Genomic DNA, 22,141 nt, shown 5'->3' with positions numbered 1-22,141 from the left:
AATACAGGAGTAGTTCCACAGGTAATTTCAAACACAAAATGTAAGTGACAGCTGCTTAAGAAGGATAAGCTTCCTAAGTAATTTAGCAATAAATTCCTATAACAACATATTTTATGTTAATTTTTAGTTGTGCAATGAGTAGTTAACAGCAAAACTGAACATGTTATGACAAATTTCCAGAAGATTATTTTGTACTTACTTCTCCACTAAATTGCTTCTTAGGACATATCCATCTGTAAAATTAAATATATATTTAATTTCAATTTACATTTACATTATATATCTTGTGTTCTCAGATAAAGCCATCTGGGATACAGAAGGCATTTTTAATAATATCCATTGTACACTAGAGAGGAAGATGTGGTAGTCATGGAGAGTTTACACACATCATAAATTAATCATTTTAAATTCATTTCAGTATAATTAATAATTATTTTTATGAGGAGGAAGAGTAATTAAATCATGGTAGCACCAAGAGGTTCCAATCAGAAATCAAGAATCCATTGTACTATACACATGAACTGTGTTTTTTTCATGTCAATATAATGAATTTCTACTGCTCAGATTCCCAGTGTCATGGGGAATAGAAGGGAAATCAAGATATACAGGATCAGGTAGATTTTATTTTTAAAATGTTTATTTCTTGGTTACTTAGCAGATGTATGAATCAATGTCAGATTTCACAAGTTTTAACAGAAGTTACAAAATGTGTCTTGAAACCAAATAGCTTTTTCTTATATGTTTAAAAAAAGACTTAATACTAGTCTCAGAGCTTAATCCACAGAGCATAGACTCATAGACTCATAAACTTTAAGGTCAGAAGGGACCATTATGATCATCTAGTCTGACCCCCTGCACAGTGCAGGCCACATAATCTCACCCACCCCTCCTAGAATAATCCTCTCACCTATATCTCAGATATTGAAGCCTTCAAATACTTTGAAGACCCCAAGATGCAGAGAATCCTCTAGCTGTGATCTATACCCCATGCTACAGAGGAAGGCGAAAAACCTCCAGGGCCTCTGCCAATCTACCCTGGAGGAAAATTCCTTCCCGACCCCAAATATGGCGATCAGCTAAACCCTGAGCATGTGGGCAAGACTCATCAGCCAGACACCCAGAAAGTTCTCTATAGTAACTCCTATCAACCCTCCATTGACCTATTTCCCACTGATAATGAATGGTCAATTAGTTACCAAGATCATGTTATCTCATCAAACCATCCCCTTCATATACCCATCTAGTTTACTCTTGAAACCAGATAGATTTTTTGCCCCCAATACTTCCCTTGGAAGGCCGTTCCAGAACTTCACTCCTCTAATGGTTAGAAACCTTAGTCTAATCTCAAGTCTAAACTTCCTACTAGCCAGCTTATATCCATTTGTTCTTGTGTCCACATTGGTATTAAACTTAAATAATTCCTCTCCCTCCCTGGTATTTATCCCTCTAATATATTTAAAAAGTGCAATCATGTCCCCCCTCAGCCTTCTTTTGGTTAAAGTAAACAAGCCAAGCTCCTTGAGTCTCCTTTCATAAGACAGGTTTTCCATTCCTCGGATCATCCTAGTGGCCCTTCTTTGTACCTGTTCCAGTTTGAATTCATCCTTCTTAAACATGGCAGACCAGAACTGCACACAGTATTCCAAATGGGGTCTCACCAATGCCTTGTATAATGGCACTAACACCTCCTTATCCCTACTGGAAATACCTCGCCTAATACATCCCAAGATCATATTAGCCTTTTTCACGGCCATGTCACAATGGCGGCTCATAGTCATTCTATAATCAACCAGGACTCCGAGGTCCTTCTCCTCCTCCGTTACTTCCAACTGATGTGTCCCCAGCTTATAACTAAAATTCTTGTTATTAATCCCTAAATGCATAACCTTACACTTCTCACTATTAAATTTCATCCTATTGCTATCACTCCAATTTACAAGATCATCCAGATCTTCCATGACACAGGGTATGTCTACACAGCAAAGTTATTTCAGAATATCAGCCATTCCATTATTTCAAAATAATTTCAAAATCACTGATGGCTTATTCCGAAATCTGAAAACTTCATTCTGAGAAGAATAACGCCTATTCTGAAATAACTATTTTGAAATAAGGCATGTGTAGATACTCCACTGATGATATTTCAAAATAGCTGCTCGCCAGGGCCATTCTAAATTATTCCTTCCCAGTGATCCTGGGGCTCTCAATCAAGATAGTACATCTACATTAGGGAAGCCTCGGACTAATTTTGAGGCTTCCCTTCAGTGTACACGTGCTATTTCAAAATTATTCCTGAATAGCTTATTTCAAAATTGATGTGCAGTGTAGACTTAGCCCCAGTCTCATCAGAAGGTATATTTAGAATCTGTGTGACTCCTGTATTCCCACTCTCAAGAGTAGCCTCATTAAAATAATGTAATCGTAACAGCTGCTTACCTAACAAGAGATATCTCTATAATAGAGTGTGATTAGTGCAATAACCTGAATTTAGTCCCAATATTCATTAATTTTATAGGACTGTTAACTGATTAAAAATTAATCATGGTTAATCATGCTGTTAATAATAGAATGTCATTTATTTACACATTTTTGGGTATTTTCTATATATTGATTTCAGTTACAGCACAGAGTACAAAATATACGGTGCTCCCTTCATATTTATTTTTATTACATATATTTGCACTGTAAGAAACTAAAGAAATAATCAGGAAGTTTAACTTTTACATATAGAATTATGTAAAAATATGCCCTGCATTTAAAAATAAAATGTAAAACTTTAGAGCCTACAGGTCTACTGGGTCCTACTTCTTGTTCAGCCAATCACTCAAATAAACAAGTTTGTTTACATTTGCAGGAGACAATGCTGCCCTTTTCTTTTTTAACAGTATCACCTGAATGCAAGAGCAGGCATTTGCATGGCACAATCGTAGCTGTTGTTGCAATATATCAACATGCCAGATGAACTAAAGATTCATATGTCCCTTCATGCTTCATCTATCATTCCAGAGGACGTGTGTCCATGCTGATGATGGGCTCTGCTCAATAAAGATCCAAAACAAGGAGGATCAATGCATGTTCATTTTCATCATCTGAGTCAGATACCATCAGAACAGGGCAGATATTAATTTTTGGTGATTTGGGGTCTGTAGTTTCCATATTGAAGTATTTCTCTTTTAAGACTTTTGAAATTATGCACCACATGCCCCTCTCAGATTGTAAAGGCATTTCAGATTCTTATGAGTGCTGTAGCTATCATTGGAAATCTCACATTGGTACCTTTTTTATTTTTGTCAAATTTGCAGCAAAAATGTTTTTAAAGATGTGCTGGGTCGTCATCTAAGACTGCTTGCTATAACATGAAATATATGGCAGAATGCAGATAAAATAGCACAAAAGACATAAAATTCTCCCCCAAAGAGTTGTCACAAATTTAATTCAAGTGTTTTTTAACAAACATCAGCAGCATCAAAACATGTCCTTTGGAATGGTGGCCAAATCATTAAAGAGCATATAAAGGTTTAACATATATGCCAGATGAATACCTTGAAACATTGGCTATAAAACTGCCATGTGAATGCTTGTTCTCACTTTCAGGAGGCATTGTAAATAAGAAACAAGCAGTAGTATCTCTTTTCCATGTAAATGAACTTGTTTGTCTTAGAGATTGGCGGAACAAGAAGTAGGATTGAGTGTAGGCACTAAACATTTACAATGTTTATGGTTTTGAATGTGGTTATGTTACAAAAAAAATCTACAGTTGTAAGTTGCACTTTCACAATAAAGAAATGAACTGAAAAATATTTCATAATTTTTACAATGCAAATATTTGTAATAAAAGCAATATAAAGTAGTCACTGTACACTTTGTATTCTGTTTTGTAATTAAATATATTTGAAAATATAGCAAAACATCCAAAACTATTTAATATATTTCAATTGGCATTCTATTGTTTAACACTGTGATTAAAACTGTGATTAATCACAATTAATTTTTTAATTACATAAGTTAGCTGTGATTAAATCAACAGCCCTAATTTTTTATTTTCAAAGTATTGTTAAGACAAATTGGTTTATATAAAAGAAGAGAGAGATGTTGAATAATAACAGAGATTACCATGACTGCTATAGTGAATCAGAAAATAAAAATGGCACTTTAAAAAATTAAGTTGTCAGGCCTAAGTAACAGAAACGTAGCTTGTTCCTGGGGCAGGTATATCCTCGGATTTTTGTGGAAAAGTTAAATATTGGGTGACTATAATTGTTTGACCTTTATTAATAGACAAAATTAGTAAAACATATATTAAAATATAAGAATACTAGGAGATTTACCAGATATAGCTTAGGTCCTTAACTCAATTTTTGGGGAAAATAAAAGGAAAATGTACATGTTTTATTGAAAAGATTTTTTTTTCAAAAATACAGTTATTATTATGAAGTTAGCTTTAGTCATTTTTTTAAAAAGCGAATTCCATCAAGAGTATTTTTTTCTTCTTCCCTATAAACTCCTTTTGTTCGCTATATTTAAAATAAAGGGTTATAATCCATTTGGTTTTCAGTAACATGGTCTTCTAGTTTTCAAACTGTAAGTATTGATTTAGCTGTGACAAAACAGAGCAAAACTTCACATTTCTCCTTTTTGTCTCTTTTTCTATAAGGTTTATTGAGAAACAATCCTATATTAGGTTCATCTTATTTTTCTGGCTTGTCTTGGTTCAGCCTCTTTCAACATTTGCTCAGTTATGTCAGTTTTGAGGACTGTTCTTGATTTGGTGATTCTGTCTCTGATTGATTTTATGAGAAGCAATCACATTCCAGGCACATCCCATTTTCCTGGCACAACCAAATCTTTACACTGATTAAAGTTATGATAAGAGGAAGCTGTATACCATTTAATTCTTGCTCAAACAGATAAATAGACAAACTTTTAAAAATATATATACAAAATTGAGAAGAACTTTTCATTAATGAATAAAAGTAACATTTTCTTTTATTACTGCTGGATCAAGAGACAACTATACACTGGGTATTTTTCCTTTTAAAAATATTTTGGTGACTTTGGTAAAATAACTGATGGTCTAGTTTTTATATAATGCCAATTCCTATTAAGGATTTAAAATCCCATTTAATTGGTTAACCACTTAAACATATTATTTAAGCAGTTAACTGATTTAAAAAGGGGACAGGTTGAGTGACCAGCCCTTTCACCGCAGGAGAAATTTTCTTGCCTCTATTTTGTACGACTAATCTCTATTCTGAGTAAGCAGTAGTCACTCTACCCTAGAATGGAAGCTGCAGATCACAAATATGGTCAATACAAAAATCAGCTAAGTAGGTTAAAGTTGGACCATACCCAGTTCATGTAAAATAAAATGAGTTATGGCCATGAAGTAAATGGCTATAACAGGGGTGGGGAACCCTTTTTGGGTTAGGGGCCTCTGACCCACAGAAAAATCAGTGGGGTGGGGGCAGCAGGGGCTGGAGTATCAGTGTGGGCTCCCCAATGCTAGGGTGGGGAGCCCTGAGCCCTGGGGCCTGGATCCAAGCAAGCTAGGGACCCCATCTGGTCCCTGGCCTAACGTTCCCCATCCCTGGCCTATAGCATGAGCAGTGAGGTCAGATGAGGTAATCATGGCTCTGAAGTAGAAACAACATGAGTGAGTATGTGCAGAATAAGATAATGTATGGCAATGAGCATATGCAGTTTGAAGTCCAGGTAATCTGTGTTGTAAGTATGCTCAAAAGGGGTTAAAAATAACAGTAAAAATACTCTGATAAAACAGTATATAATGCAGGAAGTTAAGATACTTGAGAGAGAAAGATCGGAGAACAAGCAGAGAGGTCAGTCTGGAGCTGGTGAGAAGAGCTGCTGTAAAGGAGCAAGAAGAAAGATTTAAGGGCTTACTAAGCAAACGGAAAAGTTGCTAAGAGGATCAAAGAGTTCCAGAGAGAGGAAGACAGAGTTTTGAATCCTCAGAGGAACACTGGTGAGGAAAGCCACTTCAGCAGCAAGTATCAGCAACATTGGTAACAATTCAGCAGAATCACTAGAAAATAAACTTGTTATTTTTAACTACAGGTTAGCTTAAGTATGGTATAATTAGTATGAGTGCACATGTGACTGAATGGTTAATTGTAATTTTCTTTTATATTGTTGTCTTTTATATTGTATCTTAGAATCATTTAATCTGTGCTATTGTAGTTTAAATGCTCTTTAACTTGCAATAAGAGATTTGTTTCTTGTTTAGGATTTTAGATGTATTACTTATATTAATAAAAAGATGTTTTGTTTTAGAAAACATACAAATTGTGTCAATCACTTTAGCGGAAGGTGACTTCAGTGTCCTTCAAGTTTTTTTCCTTAGCTACCCTGAAGCTCCTTACCTCAGGTTCAGAACATTAAGCAGGCAATAGGTAGGTTATTTTTGAGACACCCAAAAGCTTAAATTTTAGGGTAACTCTAGGGATAGATATTGATACCATTTGAGAGTTGCTGGCAGAAGAAATAATCTATAACTAGATTTATCTATATGTAGATCAATAATAGTACATGTAGAGAAGGTTTAAGTTTGTACTAATTTAAAGGTACCTTTTTAGGGAGATTGTATTTTAGGAACCCATTACTCAAACTCAGATTTGAAGCACTAACTCTACCTTTTACCACCATGAATGAAATCCAAGGCCTTTTCTTCATTCTGCAGAAGATCAACGCTGCCACAATCAATCTTCTAGAGTTCAATTTAGTTAGTCTAGTTAAGACTCGTTAAATTGAACTTAGAGGGGGTATGTCTACACTAGCTCAGTAGTTTGAGCTAGGTAGGCAAATGAGGGCAACCGGAGTTGCAAATGAAGCCCGGGATTTAAATATCCTGGGCTTCATTTGCATATTCCCAGGCGCCGCCATTTTTAAATCCCCCTTAGTCCGAAATCCATGCCCGCGGCTAAACACAGCACGGAGTAGGTAGTTTGAATTGGGATCTCTAATTCGAACTATCGGTACACCTCAATGGTAGTTCGAATTAGAGATTCTAATTCGAACTACCTACTCTGTGCCGCGTGTAGCTGCGGGCACAGAGTTCGGACTAAGGGGGATTAAAAAATGGCGGTGCCTGGGAAGATGCAAATGAAGCCCGGGATATTTAAATCCCGGGCTTCATTTGCAACTCCGGTTGCCCTCATTTGCCTACCATGCTCGAACTACCGAGCTAGTGTAAACATATCCAGGGTGCAGCCACCAACATCTGGTACTCCTGCTCTTGCAAAGAGAAAGGGAAACTGATGGGAGAGTACCTTAAGCCAAATTTCTGGGTCTAGTATAGATCTGGCCCAAGTAAGCAAGAGGATTTTAGAGCACTTAGAATAGTGATTCTTTAAATATAAGTGTCTCAAATTTAACTATAGCAGTGCTACCATTTTGCTATAGTGAAGAAATTTTGTCAATGCAAAAATCAAACCTCAGAAAACCATATGCATTTACAGATATTGCTAGAACCCTGTGTGGAAAATTTGTATCAGCATTCACATCTATATTCACAAAAATGAACAGTGGATATCCGCATCCACATTCATGGATGCAGATACCTGCGTAAATAAAGTGGACATCCGCACATTTGTAGGGCACTACATACAAAATCTGTATCCATATCTGCATACCCAAACTTTTATCTCAATCAGAGACATCGGTCATCCAGTGACAGGTAAGGCTCCAACCCACCTAATGTATTTGTGTGGCCAACAAGCCATTTTCAAATATTGTAGAATTACAGCTTCTATTAAAAAAATAAGTTTGAAGCTTTCATTGTTGTAAAGAAAACCTTGCAAATGTCAACCAAGTGTAGCTGACATGGTAATGTCTATCTGAGTCTGTGGACAACCCGGAAAAAAATTCTGAGTGGTTCATATGCATCAAGTTGCATTCTACCCATGGGGTTTTGTTTTTTGCAAACTATTCATTGACATCAGTGGGATGCCCTACAGTGGAATGACGGAAAAATGTAGTCTTACATTTATATCCTAATTAAATTTGAATTTAACCCATTCGGCTGAACAAGTTTGACGCTGCTGTTAGACATTCTCACCTTCCCCTTTATTTTTCAATTACAACTCAAACAGCAAAGGCAACAGTTCAAGACTTAATCTTACTGCTCTCCTCGGGCCTTTGAAACCAGAGTTCCTGTAATTCATTTCATGTTAGCATGCTTCCCTCTTAAATTAGGGAAAATATCACCAATTACCATAATTTCCAAGGGAAAATGAACTTCTCTCTAGCATATACTGTACCACTTTGCTTGCCTGTCTCAAATTTCTGCAATGTAATTTTTTCTAGGAGCAGGCTTTATGAACAAATTATTGATTTGCTGTGTCACAACAATAATACATAAATTATCTGACATTTTTAGAGAGAATGTATATCTTTTAAGGTGAAAATTCCTTAAAAGATCATCTAAAGTAATTATCTGGGTGCTGTTCAGATATATGACATCTGCTTGAGCCTCAGTTTCTTACTGTTAATGGTTAAAGGAATGCAATCACATTTAAAAATAATCTTCTTTCAATAATGATGTTCAAAGTGAACATCTACAGCTTAGTGACACAGTGTTAAAGTAATTATCAATTGACAGCTTCTCTATAAAGAAGTTAGCAATCAAATTATCGTCTCTTTTATTTAATATGGGTTCCTAAAGCTTCTGAAGTAAACTTAGACTAGGAATGCTTTGAAAAAAAGCACATGAAATCGTGTCATTAATGAGACTCATTTTCCTGCACTGTTAATTTTTGATTAAAGTTATATTAGAGAAAATACGTTTTAATCTTGCCCAATATATTAAGAATCATGAAGAACGGTCATTCAAATAATCTTTACCCAGGGCTGCAAATAGCAATTCTGGGCTCCAAGTCAGAACAGTCAATAGGCCCTCATCACACACAAGCTGCACCTTCGCAGACACGGTGCGCCTGCTCTGGCTGGTGCCCAGTGAGCTGCCAGTTATACTGCTGGTCACAATCTTCCAGCACAGCCAAGGCTTCTATGTGCCTACCCAGGAGGGCTGGCAACTGTCTAACCATACAAACCGAAAGACTCTTGCCTGGCCAGCACCACCTTTTCCTTGAAGCCATGCCCCTGTGCCACACATTGTCTGACCCTGTCCCCTGCTCACTCCATCCTCTCTCCCTCTATTGCTCATTCTCCCCACCCTCAGTCACTCTCCCCACAGGCTGGGACAGGAGGTTGGGACGCAGGAAGAGGTGTGGGGTCAGGCTCTCAGAGAATTAGGGTGCAGGAGGGGTTCATGTTGCGGGCTTTGGGCTGGGGCAGAGGATTGGGATGCAGGGGTGGATCAGTGGTCAGGTTCTGGGAGGGAGTTTGGATTCAGGCTCTGGGCTGGGAGAGGGGCTTGAGGTGTGAGAGGGGCTGTGAGCTCTGAGATGGGGCAGGAGGGCTGAGTGCAGGACAGGGTGTGTGCTTTAGGCTGGGGCAGTTAGCTTTAGGTTGGGAAAGGAGGGATGAGGGTCAGTCTCTGGCAGGGGATTTGGGTGTGGGATGGGGTGCATGTTCTGAGAGAGGGTACAGGTTCTGTGGCCGTGATCAGAGCGTGGGGGGGGGGGGCTCAGGCTCTGGGAGGGAGTTTGTATGGGGTGTGGGCTCTAGGCTGGGGCAGGGTGTTGAGGTGTGGGAGGAGTCAGGAGGTTGGTACACATTGGCTCCTTCAGTTGGTAATGTGCGTCTCCACCAGGAAGGCTTCCAATGGCTGACGTGGGGTATTGGAATCTGGAATACGGCAGCCTCGAGCCTGACAGCATAAGGCTGTCAGAACTGAGGCGGGATGGATGGCTTCAGCTGTCAGTCAATCTAGCAATGCAGTGTCTACATGGACGTTGTTTCTCCCTAACTACACTGACATAAGCCTCATGCCTCTCATGGAGGTGAAGTTATTATGCTTGTATAGTGTGCAGGGAGCGGCTCGAGGAGAGCTGCCGGCAACTGGCGCCCCTAAGTGGAATGCACGATTGGTGCCCCTGCCTCCATAGCCCTCAATGGCGTGATGTCATCATTGGGTGCTGCGTTAAACACGGCGCCCTAGACAACTGCCGAGGTTGCCTACATCCGTGGGCCGCCCCTGATAGTGTGTCACTAACTTCAACAGAAGCAGAATTGTACTCTAGACACTGACATAATTAGGTTGATGGAAGCTGCCTTATGTTAACTTAATTCTGTAGCATAGTCCAAGCCTAAAATTTTGCAGAACTCGCCCAACAATCCGCTGATATCTCTGGGAGAACTTTGAGAAACATTCCATTGATAAACCATTCTGCCAGTGTCATTTCTGCTTTTTAATCTTAATTTCTTTATTAGGCACAGTTGCAAGGGAGCAGGATTGCTATTTCTCAAATGGTTCATTAGCTCCTGCACCTTTTCCCCCATCTGAAGTCACAAAATGCAAAGTACCCAGTTGTAGCCACACAACCCATAGTACTCAATAATGTTTGTGTTACTATTGGTGGAGGATGGAACCCTGAGGTTTTCTGCAGATCTAGGGTTTTCTGTAAATCTCTGGCCTCTGAATCTGTTCAACCTGCTCTAGCCTCTACTGCATTACTTTCTTTAGAGGAAAATCTGGCTCAAAAGCCATGCATCAAAACATGCTGGATTTTAAAATTACTTTATTCCTTTTTGTGTATTTTACATGATATGTGAATGTAGGAGCCTGTGGATGAATCTCGAATTAAGCTACACAACATAAGCTATATCAATTGTGTAGCTTAAGATGAAATAGCTTAATTCAGCTTTGGGCGCTGTTCACACAGCAGGAAGTTGAAGGAAGAAAATGCTTCCTTTTACTTCCCTTACTCTTCATAAAATGAGGGTTACAGGAGTCAGAGTAAGAAGTCCTCCAGCTTGCCATTATTTCGAAATAACAGCTTGCAATGTAGACACGCTCTTTGTTATTTTGGAATAATGTCAGTTATTCTGAAGTAATGCTGCTGTGTAGAGAAAGACAAAGGAGGTATAAATTACATTTACAAACACTTTAATGTCCCTTTAGGCTGCCAAATTTGAAATGAAGTCTACTGAAGTGAATGGAAAGTCTGCCACGGACTTTGAATCTGGCCCAGAAAGCAGTGTTAATGAGAACTGAATCTGTGGAGTACCTCTAATAGCTTCAATGTGGTTATTCTTTATAACAAATAATAGAGAGAAGAATCTATTCCTATATTCGTCACTCCTTGTGCATCATGATGAGACATGTCTAGAATTTAATCAGTGTTTGTTTATGTGGATTCTATACAAATATGTAGTTACAGCAATATTTTGCAAGTTAAAAATGAAAATGGGAGAAATTGGTTATATTTCAATTTAATTTTATAAACTCTTTTTTTCCTCCTTATAAGTGTATATGTTTCATAATATTTAGCTGGGGTGAATTCACCAACATGGAAACTATAAAAATCAAGTCGAATTTTCAAATGTCTAGAAAATTTTGCAGAATGTTAAAATCTGCATTTGAAATTCACAAACGAACCCCATGTAGTATATCAGAAAAAGTGATTTGGATCATAATATGTGCTACTTTATATCCACTGCAAGTCCACTGAAGTCAATGAAATTGACACAGATTTCGGACTGCCCTATCCACTGCCTTAAAGAAGAATTATAGTTTAAAAGGCACAAAACAATTCCCACTTCAGTAAATGACAAAAGTGCAATAGACTTCAATGCACTAGGATCAGGCCATGCAGCCGCTAATTAATGTGGAAGCTGACAAAAATTTGTTCAAAGATTTTCTGTCAAGGTGTTTTTATTTGTTTGTTTTCACTTCTTTGTGCACAGCAGAGTAGCAGCTTCTGACATTATCCAAATGATCAAAGGGCTTTGAAAAAATCCATAGGGAAAACTGACACTACAAACTATTTTCAGTTTTGTTGTAGATAAGTTACTTAGAAAAACCCTACAGTGAAAGTCACCCATTGGGGAAGGTCCCAGGCCAGGAGCCTGTCTTCACTTCGGAAAACCCACATGTAGCCATGCAGGAGAACCCTCCATACTCTTTGTATGTCCCTAGGAGAAGCCTCTACTCCCAACTAGGACAGCCTGGTATGTGGGGAACAGAGAGAACATTCCAGAAGAGAGATCCATGCTTGAGTAGATCAAGTGACCAGTACACTCCTCATAGGAGATATGATAAGGTAAAAGCCACTGTTTTAGTCCATAGAATGGGCTGGGAAAGTGGAAGAGAAGGGCAGCTGGAAGAGCAGTGTTGTATCCCTAAAGCTTGTTCATCCATCTTTTTAATACACAACATGGATTGCTATTGATTTGGGAATTTTATAAAGCAGGGAAATTAAATACCTCTAGAGAACTCAAAGCCATCAGTACATGCTCCAAATTTACATAAAGAATGTACCAGCTTCTGCCAGACAGACCCTCGCAGGGAGCTCCAAGAAGCCACAACATTTAGGCAGGATGTCTGGCTGCAGCTTCTTTATGAACCCCTAACAACAGGCAGTACTGGCCAGGGAGGACATGTGATCAAGATCTGCTGAGTGGAAAGGTCCCCACCCCAGGTGTGTTTTCAGAGAGCCAAGTGTTGCAATCCCCCCACCCTGTAATAGAAATCCAGCATTAGGGCAAGTGGAGCAACCATCATTGGTCCTCCCATGGCTGAATCACAGGATGGCTGACAGTGGTGGTGCAGGGAGGGTGAATTTGGCCCCTACTGTTTCATTAAATTCTATCTGAAATGTTAGTAGTGCTCCATATGACAAATGGAGAGACCTGAGCCATAGACAAAACTTGTTAATCTTAGGAAATGGAAATTAATATTTAATTAAATAATAATGCTGCCTCTCTCTCCTCCAAGCTGTCTTGTCTATTTAGCTTCTAAGCTTTTTAGAACAAGGACAGTTTCTTATCATGCATTTGTGTAGGCATCACTGAAAGTAAGAACAAAATAGTTATAACAAATACTCTATATGCTGTTAGCCATAAAGCAAATAGAAAAAGGAACCATCAATCAATGCTTGAGCATAACAAGGCCCATGAGTGATGTTATGCAGTAAATTATTATTCTCTACTTGCCAGTTTGTTCAATAATATGTGACACATTGTACCATGTGTTATATAACTTACATTTTCCTTCCTCATTCCTACACAGGACCTTGGCATCATCTGTGATTTGCAGAATGTCAACTGACTCCCCTGGTTTCACTTGTAAGTCTTTTGCTCCCCATTTTTTAGATTGCAGATCCAGGATAATTGTAGTGGAATAAATAACTTTAATTTCACCTTCAAACTGCAAAAACAAAAAGAGAGATGCAAGATGCAAACATTGCAAAAGCTTTATAGTCTCTTATACATTATATTACAGTCTCCTAAAACTTTTGGTCTGATTTCAGAAACATAGGCAAGTAATATTGTGCACTGTTATGCTATCTCTGCCTCTTTATTCCATGCAGAACATAGGATCTGCCATCTTTGCTGATTTCCATCCAGCTGCAGTCTTAGCTTTTTTCAGCTCTGCTTCTGTTGTATGTTTCTATTTTATTCCTGGTCTCCCTCATTGCTTGTTGCCCTGGGCCTTTTCCAGTCCTATGTCTATCTTGTTATGTTATTTAGGTCTTTCCTCCACATATGTCCTAGCCTTTTTCATTTTTGTTCCGTAATTTCCTGTGCTATCAGTTTCTGTTTTGTCCTCCTCCAGAGTTCTTCATTTGTGTGTGTGTGTGTGTGTGCGCGCGCGCACGCGTGCAGGGGGGAAAGGGCTTACCAGCCATCTGATACTGAGGATTTGTCTAAGGCAGCTGTTTATGAAATCTTGGAATTTAGTACGGTATTAATAAGACTCCAAGTTTCAATGCCATATATTAATATTAATTTGACAATAGTGTTAAATATTTGAAATTTAATTTGGAGGGCAAAATGTATGTTTCTCCACAACAGCTTTAGCATTACAAAGGCATGTCTGTCTTTTGTATTCTGGCTTTAATGTCTTCATCTGTTCAACCTGTCACATGCACAATGCTGCCAAAGTACATGAAATATTGGATTACTTTTATGTCATTCCCTGAAATGATTATTGGTGTTTCTTCTTGCAGGTTATTTCTCATAGTATTAGTTTTCTTGGTGTTGATTTTTAATCCTATTAATTGTGCACAGGCTTGGAGATCATTTGATTTTGGCTTGCATGTTTGTATGTGTATGGAATAGCAAATTGCAAGCACCCAAGTGGGTAAAAATAGAGAATGAAACTGCACATTAGAGTGTTTGAACATCAATCCTTAGTGTAAATGAATGGTAAGCTGTATATTTAGAATCTAGTAAGAAATTTACACATTTTATACAAGATATATTTAGACAAAACTACCAAGGGAGAAAATTGGCCAAGTCAGTCCAAAAATCACAAATGGCAAACTCTTATTTACATAAGATGTATCTAATGAAATCACTTCTTTCCATATAAGTCTATTCCCTTCAAACAGTTATTTCTTTGAGTACTTGTACTGATTTCTAAACTGTTGTGGAGGAATTTAGTGTTGGTGAAGGCAGGGCCGGACTAAGGGGTGGGTGAGCCAGGCAGCTGCCTGGGGCACCAATCAATGGGGGGCCCCTGATGGCAGCTGTAAGGGGTGCGCAATGTCCCTTATAGCTGCCATCCGGCGCCACGTGCCCGGCTCCCGCAGCGCCAGCCCCCACCCCATCCCTGCAGCGCTGGCCCCCACCCCATCCGCGCAGCGCCCTTCTCCCCACGGCCACAGGGCCCTGCACAGCCAGGCGCTGCGCGCCAGCAGCGGTGGCCAGGCTGGGCTGGGCAGCGCATGCGCCATGCGCCTCGGGGGCGGGCCCGTGCTCCCAGGGGGATGGCGCTGTGCGCCCGGGCCCAGGGCACCAAAATGGCTTGGGCTGGCCCTGGGTGAAGGTTTCTGCACTGGCATAGATGGAGAGTGAAATTATCTTTCCATCAAACAAACAGGTGCAGTACAGGCAGTGGCAATGTAGACTTTCCCCAGAGTCCTTGGCCACTGTGTTGAAACTGTCTACAAAAGTGCCACTTGATGGTGGCAGCTTTTGTTTTTCTCAGAGCCAGTGCATCTGTGTCTTGGGGGAGTTTTGGAAACAGAGCCTATAGAGGCAAGGTATTTAAGGTCTCTTGCGGGCCCCCATCTTCTGCACTTGGAGTGCCAGTGTGGGAAATAGCTCTGACATAGGCCAATATGTCTAACTTCAGCACAAGGCCAATTGCTTGAAACTATTGTAAAGAACAGAACTATCACTTATGAACACAATATGTTGGGAAAGAGAGCAAACATGGTTTTTATAGCGAGAAATTAGGCATCATCAATTTATACAGTTCTTTGAGGGATCAACAAAGATGTAGACAAGAGCAATCCAATGGATACAGTGTTCTGGGATTTTCAGAAAGCCTTTGACAAGGTCTCTCACCAAAGGCTCTTATGCAAAATAAGCAGACTGGATGAGGCTATGTCTAGACTACATGCCTTTTTTGAAAGAGGCTTAAAAGATAGGAAACAAAGGGTAGAAATAAATTATGTTTTCACATTGATCAGAAATAAATAATGGGGTCTTCACAGGGACCAGTGCTGTTATAATATTCATAAATGATGTGGAAAAAGGAATAAATAATGTAGTGGCAATGTTTGCAGGTGTTAGAAAATTACTTAAGATAGTTAAGTCTAAAATTGGCTGTGAAGAGTTCTCACAAAAAGGGAGACTGGGTAACAAATTTGCAGAGGAAATTCTGTATTGATAAATGTACTGTAATGCATGTTGGAAACCATAACCCCAATTATACTATACAAAATGGTACATTACTAAATTAGCTGTTACCATGCAAGAAAGAGATCCTGCAGTCATTGTAGATAATTATCTGAAAATATTTCCTCCGGATACAGAGGCAGTCAAAAAGTTAACAGAGTGCTAGGGACCATTAGGAAAGGGATAGATAAAGTCAGAAAATATAATGCCTCTAAATCAATCCATGGTATGCCCACATCTTGAATATTGCATGTAGTCTAGGTTACCACATCTCAAAAAGATATATTAGAATTGGAAAAAGTACAGATAAGGGCGAGAAAAATGTTTCTGGATATGGAACAAATGGAGAGATTATAAAGACTGGGACTTCAGGTGAGAAAAGAGATGACTATAGGAGCATATGATAAATGTCTATAAAATCATGAATAGCGTGCAGAAAGTAATTAAAGAAGTCTTATTTATCTAGGGCTGGCAACTGATTTCACTGGAATAGGGGCAGCCAGCCCTCAGCGTCACCCAGAACACGCCATTTTTGACCAATGTTATATCGTTATTGTGGAAGATAAGCAATCTTTATTGCTTTGCAGCATACTTGCATCATATAGTTTTTAAGATTGATTAAATACCTAAATCATATTTCAGTTGCTAATTGCAACCATTGTCTAATATTTTGTGTACCAAAAAAGTATTGTTTAATTAAAATGATACAATAAGTGATGAGTCTGTATGAAATTTACTATTATTCCTAATTCATGCTAACTGTGGTAGTGCAAGTTAGAAAGCAAAAGTCCTCACAATGTAAATTAATCTTACTGTACTTCTAAGGTATTGAACGTTGCTTAAGTTTGCCATTGATTTCAATGGCTGAAGAGTTACAACAGGGTTGAGCACTACTGAAAATTGCTGCCCTTATCCAGTTAGTCTCAATATAAAACATTCTATATCATGACACTAATCATTCTTTCAATACTGTCATTTGAAAGCGATAGAGTTGCCGCATGAACACACAAAAGTTATTTAGAATCTTTTGTTAATATAATGTCTACAGTTTAATTTAACTCCCCCAAAAAGAGGGTCAGATGGATGAAAGCCAAAGCCTGTAGCAGGTCAGCTCCTTGACTGACCAGGTGGCTTTAGAATCTTCTGAATTTTCACCTGGATTTGGACAAATCACTTACAATTTCTAGGGTGCTGAGCACCCATAACTTCTGATTAATTCAGGAAAACTGAGGAACTCAGCACTTCTGAACTTATCTCTCTGAGATAGTTCCATCATATGTAGAAGTGGGGATAGTAATATTTGTTACTTCAAAATGTGGTTGTGAGAATCAACAATCTAGCTTTGATCAGCACTCTGATGAGGTAAATTAGAACATTCGCAGACTTTGTGTTTATGGGCAACTCAAAACTGCTTTGTTTTTGTTTTTAAATTTCATTATTAATTAAGTATTGACTTAACTGAGATAAGCCTTGTCCTTGAAAAACTTTGTTCATGCAGAATATACTTTACTTGCTGTAATAATTCTAATGAAATCAATGGGATTTGTTATGTAAAGATTTGCAAGATAAATATGTTTGAGGGAAAAATCAGTACAGATGACTGGAATTTTTAAAGCTCTGTTTAAAATATTAAACGGGGTAAATATTTTTCCAAACATTAAAACTGCTCATGTGATCTCAAAAATAAGTATTTTGCCTTTCAGTGGCAGATGAAATCAATGGATAATTTACAAATTGGAGAATAAGTTATGCAAATATTTTCATTTTCAAATTGTATTCAGATAAGACTTACTTTAAACTTTTTTCTGAAATCTTTCTCCTCTTTTTCCATCTTTTTAAGTTTTCGTGAATCTTTCTCATCTGATTTGCCCCTTCCGAGGCCCAGAGATTTTATATTTAATGCAGATCTAAAACACCAGATTAGAGACAAAACACAATTAGCAACATAATAGAATGTGATAAGTTTTCAGACACTTCACTAATTGCCTTTAGACTTAATTTGTTTTTAGGGGATCAATTTCTTCTATACCTGTTGTACTAATATGGATAATCATTACACACTAGGAGCTGCATTTTTCAAAAGTATAAGAAATAGGGATATTTTCTTTTCTATGATTAATAGGTGTGTGAGTTCTGGCTATTATTTATCTACTACTCACACAAAATAAGAAAACTTTTCAAAAGATACCTCTCACCCACGTACTATAGCCTGGATAAATGACACACCATTTTAGAACCCTATGCAGGATGTGATTTTCTGGGATACACATATGCTTGATGTGCAACAGTTTGAGTGATTTACACGAATATCCCATTGAGGAGCTTCCTGGATAGTCCTAGTTTATCACAAAGTAGCAGCCTAAAGTCTATGTGACCACACATTGTCTCCATAGGCGTGCGTACGGGGTGTGCCGGGTGTGCCCAGGCACACCCTAATGTTTCAAAGGGGGCGTGAGTGAAGGAGCGCTGCTTCGGCACTCTGGGGAACGGACACTGCACCAGGTTTGCCACGCATGCGCAGCCAAAATCAGCAGGTCTTAGGACCCCACGGAAAGAGGCAGCAGGGACGCAGCAACGTCACCCGGCTGCCTCATCAAGCGAGGTGGGAAGGCGGGGATGCTGTCCTGGGTAGGGGATCGGGTGCTGCCCCGGGCAGGGGATTGGGTGCAGCGCGGCTGTCCTGGGGTGGCCAGGGTCAGGGTCAGCGCGGCTGGCCTCGCGGGGTTGGGGGCAGCGCAGATGGCCCTGGGGGAGGGCCTCCCCCACCCAAGATCACCTCCCCTCCCCCACCCAAGATCAAGTGTGTCCAGTTTTTTGGGGGGAGGGTCTACCTGGCAACCCTACAAGTCGGACCCGGTGCAGGCACCAAGTGATGGGGACTGCCGGAACTCTGGGAACCAGAGACTGTGGGGTGAGGGTTTGTGGCCCAAAAGGGGGCTGAGAAACCTAAGAAAGACAGAGTAGGGGGAGCACCAGAAGGGTGACAGTCAGGGTGACCCTAGAACTCTGTTAGGGTATGTCTACACTACCACCTTAGTTTGAACTAGGGTGGTTAATGTAGGCAACCGAAGTTGCAAATGAAGTTGCAAATGATTTAAATATCCCGGGCTTAATTTGCATCTTCCTGAGCGCCGCCATTTTAAAATCCCAGGTAGTTTGGACTCCGTGCCCACGGCTACACACGGCACGGAGTAGGTAGTTTGAATTAGGCTTTCTACCGAGGTGTACCGGTAGTTCGAATTAGAAAGCCTAATTCGAACTACCTACTCCGTGCCACATGTAGCCGCGGGCACGGAGTCCGAACTACCGGGGATTTAAAAATGGCGGCGCCCAGGAAGATGCAAATGAAGCCTGGGATATTTAAATCCCGGGCTTCATTTGCAACTTCGGTTGCCTACATTAACCACCCTAGGGTGGTAGTGTAGTCATACCCTTACAGACCAGTTGGCAGCTGCTGGAAGAGGAGGGAAAAATAGGGGATAAGGATCAGAGAGGAAGGGGCTTGTGCTGAGAAGAGGGGGGCAGGTCAGGAGAAGAAAAGGGAAGGCACCAAAGGACAGGGTGCAGGAGAGAGACAAATGCCAAGTGGAGACAATGAGGAAAAAGGCAGGAGGAGAGGTGTCAGTGAGAGGGGGGGGACAGGTTGATGCTAGGAGAGGAGAGGGGAAGGGCTTTGGGGGCTAGGGGACAGAAAGAGAGGGGCTGGGAGAAGGCTTGAAAGAAGGGGTGGGCATGAGGAAGGCGGGGATGGAGCAAGGCACATGTGAGGGCACAGAGGGGCATGAGGGGAATGGGGGCAGAGGTTGGTGAGGGGGTGGGCATCAGGGAAAAAGAAGGCAAAGGGGCAGGGGCAGTGAGGGAAGGGGGAGGAAACAGGAGGGTGTAGGGGTAAGGGAAGGTGCAGGTGCCAGCGGATTCCGGGGGTGAAGCAGAAGGGCAGACACCTGCAGAGGAGAGACCAGCACCAGAGGAGAGAGGCAGGGCAGGTGTGTAGAGGGAGGTGTTAGGAGAGGGAATGAGGAGGGGTAGCTCACATGACCAGAGTGGGGCTACTGGAGGAGTGGGCACAGGGGGGGAGAGAAGGGCTGGTGGAGGGGGGCAGGTCTCAGGAAAGCTGAGGGCAGTGAGAAGGGCAGGAGTCAGGACAGCAGAGGTGGGTGAAGGGTTGGGGGGGGGGGCAGCAGGCACCAGGGGAGCTGATGGAGCAAGCAGAGGAGACAGAGCAGCAGAGGGGAAAGGTAGTGGTTCATAAGATATTTATTAATAACTTGGGTGCCACAGTGACACATCCAAACAAGCCACAAACTCAATACTGGTGCACAACACAACATTTATTGTGCTCATGGGAGGATACTCTTAGAGTGAACACTTCCCCCAGCCTCTTCACCCCCTGAGTTAATGTCACACACATCGGGTTAATGCAATTGCAGGATAGTTGCATGAGGGGGATTTGGTGAGGGCCAAACTAATCCCTATTGGTAAGAGGATGGTGGGAAAAGTCTTTTGGGGGAAGGGGGTCACATGACACCTTTTATTTCTGGTCATGTGTTCATATTGTCCCAAAAGTGTTACCTCCAGAGGCGTGGCTAATGGGGGTCAAGGGGTGCGGCTAATGGGGGGAGGTCAAAGAGTACATTTTAAAACAATTCTTTGGGTGTACACCCTAATGAAATGTGCTCCACACGCCTATGATTGTCTCACTATTCCAGGGAATCTGCACCACACAAATATAAGGTCCACTTAGAGTGCCATTGTTATTTCCATATTTGTGATACTATCAAACTGTAACACAAAGTGATTCCATTTACCACCCTCTTCACATTTGGAAAGTTAAGATTTGACTCCACCTCCTCTCTTCTTGATCTGTCTAGGGCTGTAATCCATAGAACCTCCCCCACAGGTGGTGGTGCTTGTTGGTGGACTGGAAATATGATCCTGGAAATGGATAGGTCAGGTCCTTCCTTTGCATGGGGATGTTGTTAGTGTTCTGTGTCTTTGTCACCTCCAGACTGGATTATTGAATTGCTCCCTACTTGTGGCTACATTGAAGACTATGAAGACAAGTCTGCAAGGGCTGAATATGACAGCCTGTTTATTTAATTACTGGTCCTCTCAGCAAGCAGTGCACTACATCTGTGATCCAGGCCAGATGTATAATACATAATTATCTGTCCTGACTGCCATTTCATCTCCAGGTACAAAAGCAAGTGTTAATATAATGTATAAGTAAATGGCTTGGATCTTAGATGCATTAGTGATTGCCTTCACTGGAGCAGCTGAGACTAACCATAGCTCCCAAGTTAACAGTCTCTGGGTCTAAAAATGAATGGGGACTAAAGACAGGGCATTAATAGCAGGAAGTCCTTGACTCTGGAATTCATTTCTCCCCTTGGTCCACCAGAGCCAGAATTTGTTGAAATGCAGGGCATGTTTACTCCAGCAGCCTAATTCCATTATTGTTTTAACTACAAATGCAGCATTTGAACTTTTAACTTACAATTTTAACACCCAGGTAATGAAAACTACAGAACCTGGCAGCAGCAAACAAGATATACACACTGAGTAATGTAACAATTTGCCATTAGCAAATACTTAGAAAATGTGTCACAGCATATACAATCTTTTCCCCACAAGTGTAGCTTTTATTTCCACTTACTCAATTTCTATTGGTGGAGGAGGGAAGTCAGATGATTCTACATCATCATAAACGTCATTGTCTCCTGCATCTGAAACAACAGAATTCAAAACAATGAAAGATTAGTATGCAGTCCTTGGGTACTGGATACAATCCCAAGCTGTAACAAAATGTATGTTCAAGAAGACAATAAATTACAGCATGAAGTGTATTCATATATTTTATAGTTAACTTTTCATTGTGGACTGTCTCTCCATTCAGCCAATCTTTTCAGAAGATTATTAATAATAAACAATGGGTATTCATTGCTATTTTAATCTTTTAAAGATTAAACAAGTTTTAGCACATGTTGGTTGATGCAATGGCCTTTAATCCTCAATTTAATTAGGTCATTTCCCACTATACTGCCTCAAAGTATGCCCTTGGGCTTGATTTTCATTCACACTAAGGCCACTTTACACCACTCTGGTAATATTGGGTATGAATCAAATTTATGTTATCTTTAAGACTACTTTATACTTTACACTACTAGAGCAGTGGAAAGAGACCATAGTATAAATAAGAATGAGTACTCAAAATTATTCTTTGAAGCTGGCCCTATATGTTTGCAGAAAGGTATTAGTTGTTGATCAACACTTCAAGTCAGTCAGTGCCTAAAAAAAGTGATTACAGGAAAAGTAGGTTTAAGTTTGGGTTCTAGGCAACAGTATTAAACATTTTAAGAATTTGCTTCATGTT

The 22,141-nt window shown here is 40.2% G+C and overlaps 1 protein-coding gene across 4 annotated transcripts in view; it reads right to left on the bottom strand.

Moving 5' to 3' along the window:
- FYB1 (FYN binding protein 1) overlaps positions 1–22,141 on the bottom strand; it is a 119,450-nt gene that overhangs the window by 2,723 nt on the left and 94,586 nt on the right. For all 4 annotated transcript variants that reach the window (XM_014581770.3, XM_075932510.1, XM_075932511.1 and 1 more), the window contains 4 exons: positions 21,425–21,494; positions 17,561–17,675; positions 13,126–13,288; positions 200–233 (listed from right to left, as the gene is read on the bottom strand). In XM_014581770.3, the coding sequence (XP_014437256.2) occupies positions 200–233; positions 13,126–13,288; positions 17,561–17,675; positions 21,425–21,494 (382 nt within the window). The remainder of the gene's footprint in view (positions 1–199; positions 234–13,125; positions 13,289–17,560; positions 17,676–21,424; positions 21,495–22,141) is intronic.

Source organism: Pelodiscus sinensis, chromosome 6 (genome assembly GCF_049634645.1).
Source record: "Pelodiscus sinensis isolate JC-2024 chromosome 6, ASM4963464v1, whole genome shotgun sequence".
Classification (NCBI taxonomy): domain Eukaryota; kingdom Metazoa; phylum Chordata; order Testudines; family Trionychidae; genus Pelodiscus; species Pelodiscus sinensis.
The sequence above is the reverse complement of the archived record's forward strand: the minus strand, read 5'-3'. Positions and strand labels throughout refer to the sequence as shown.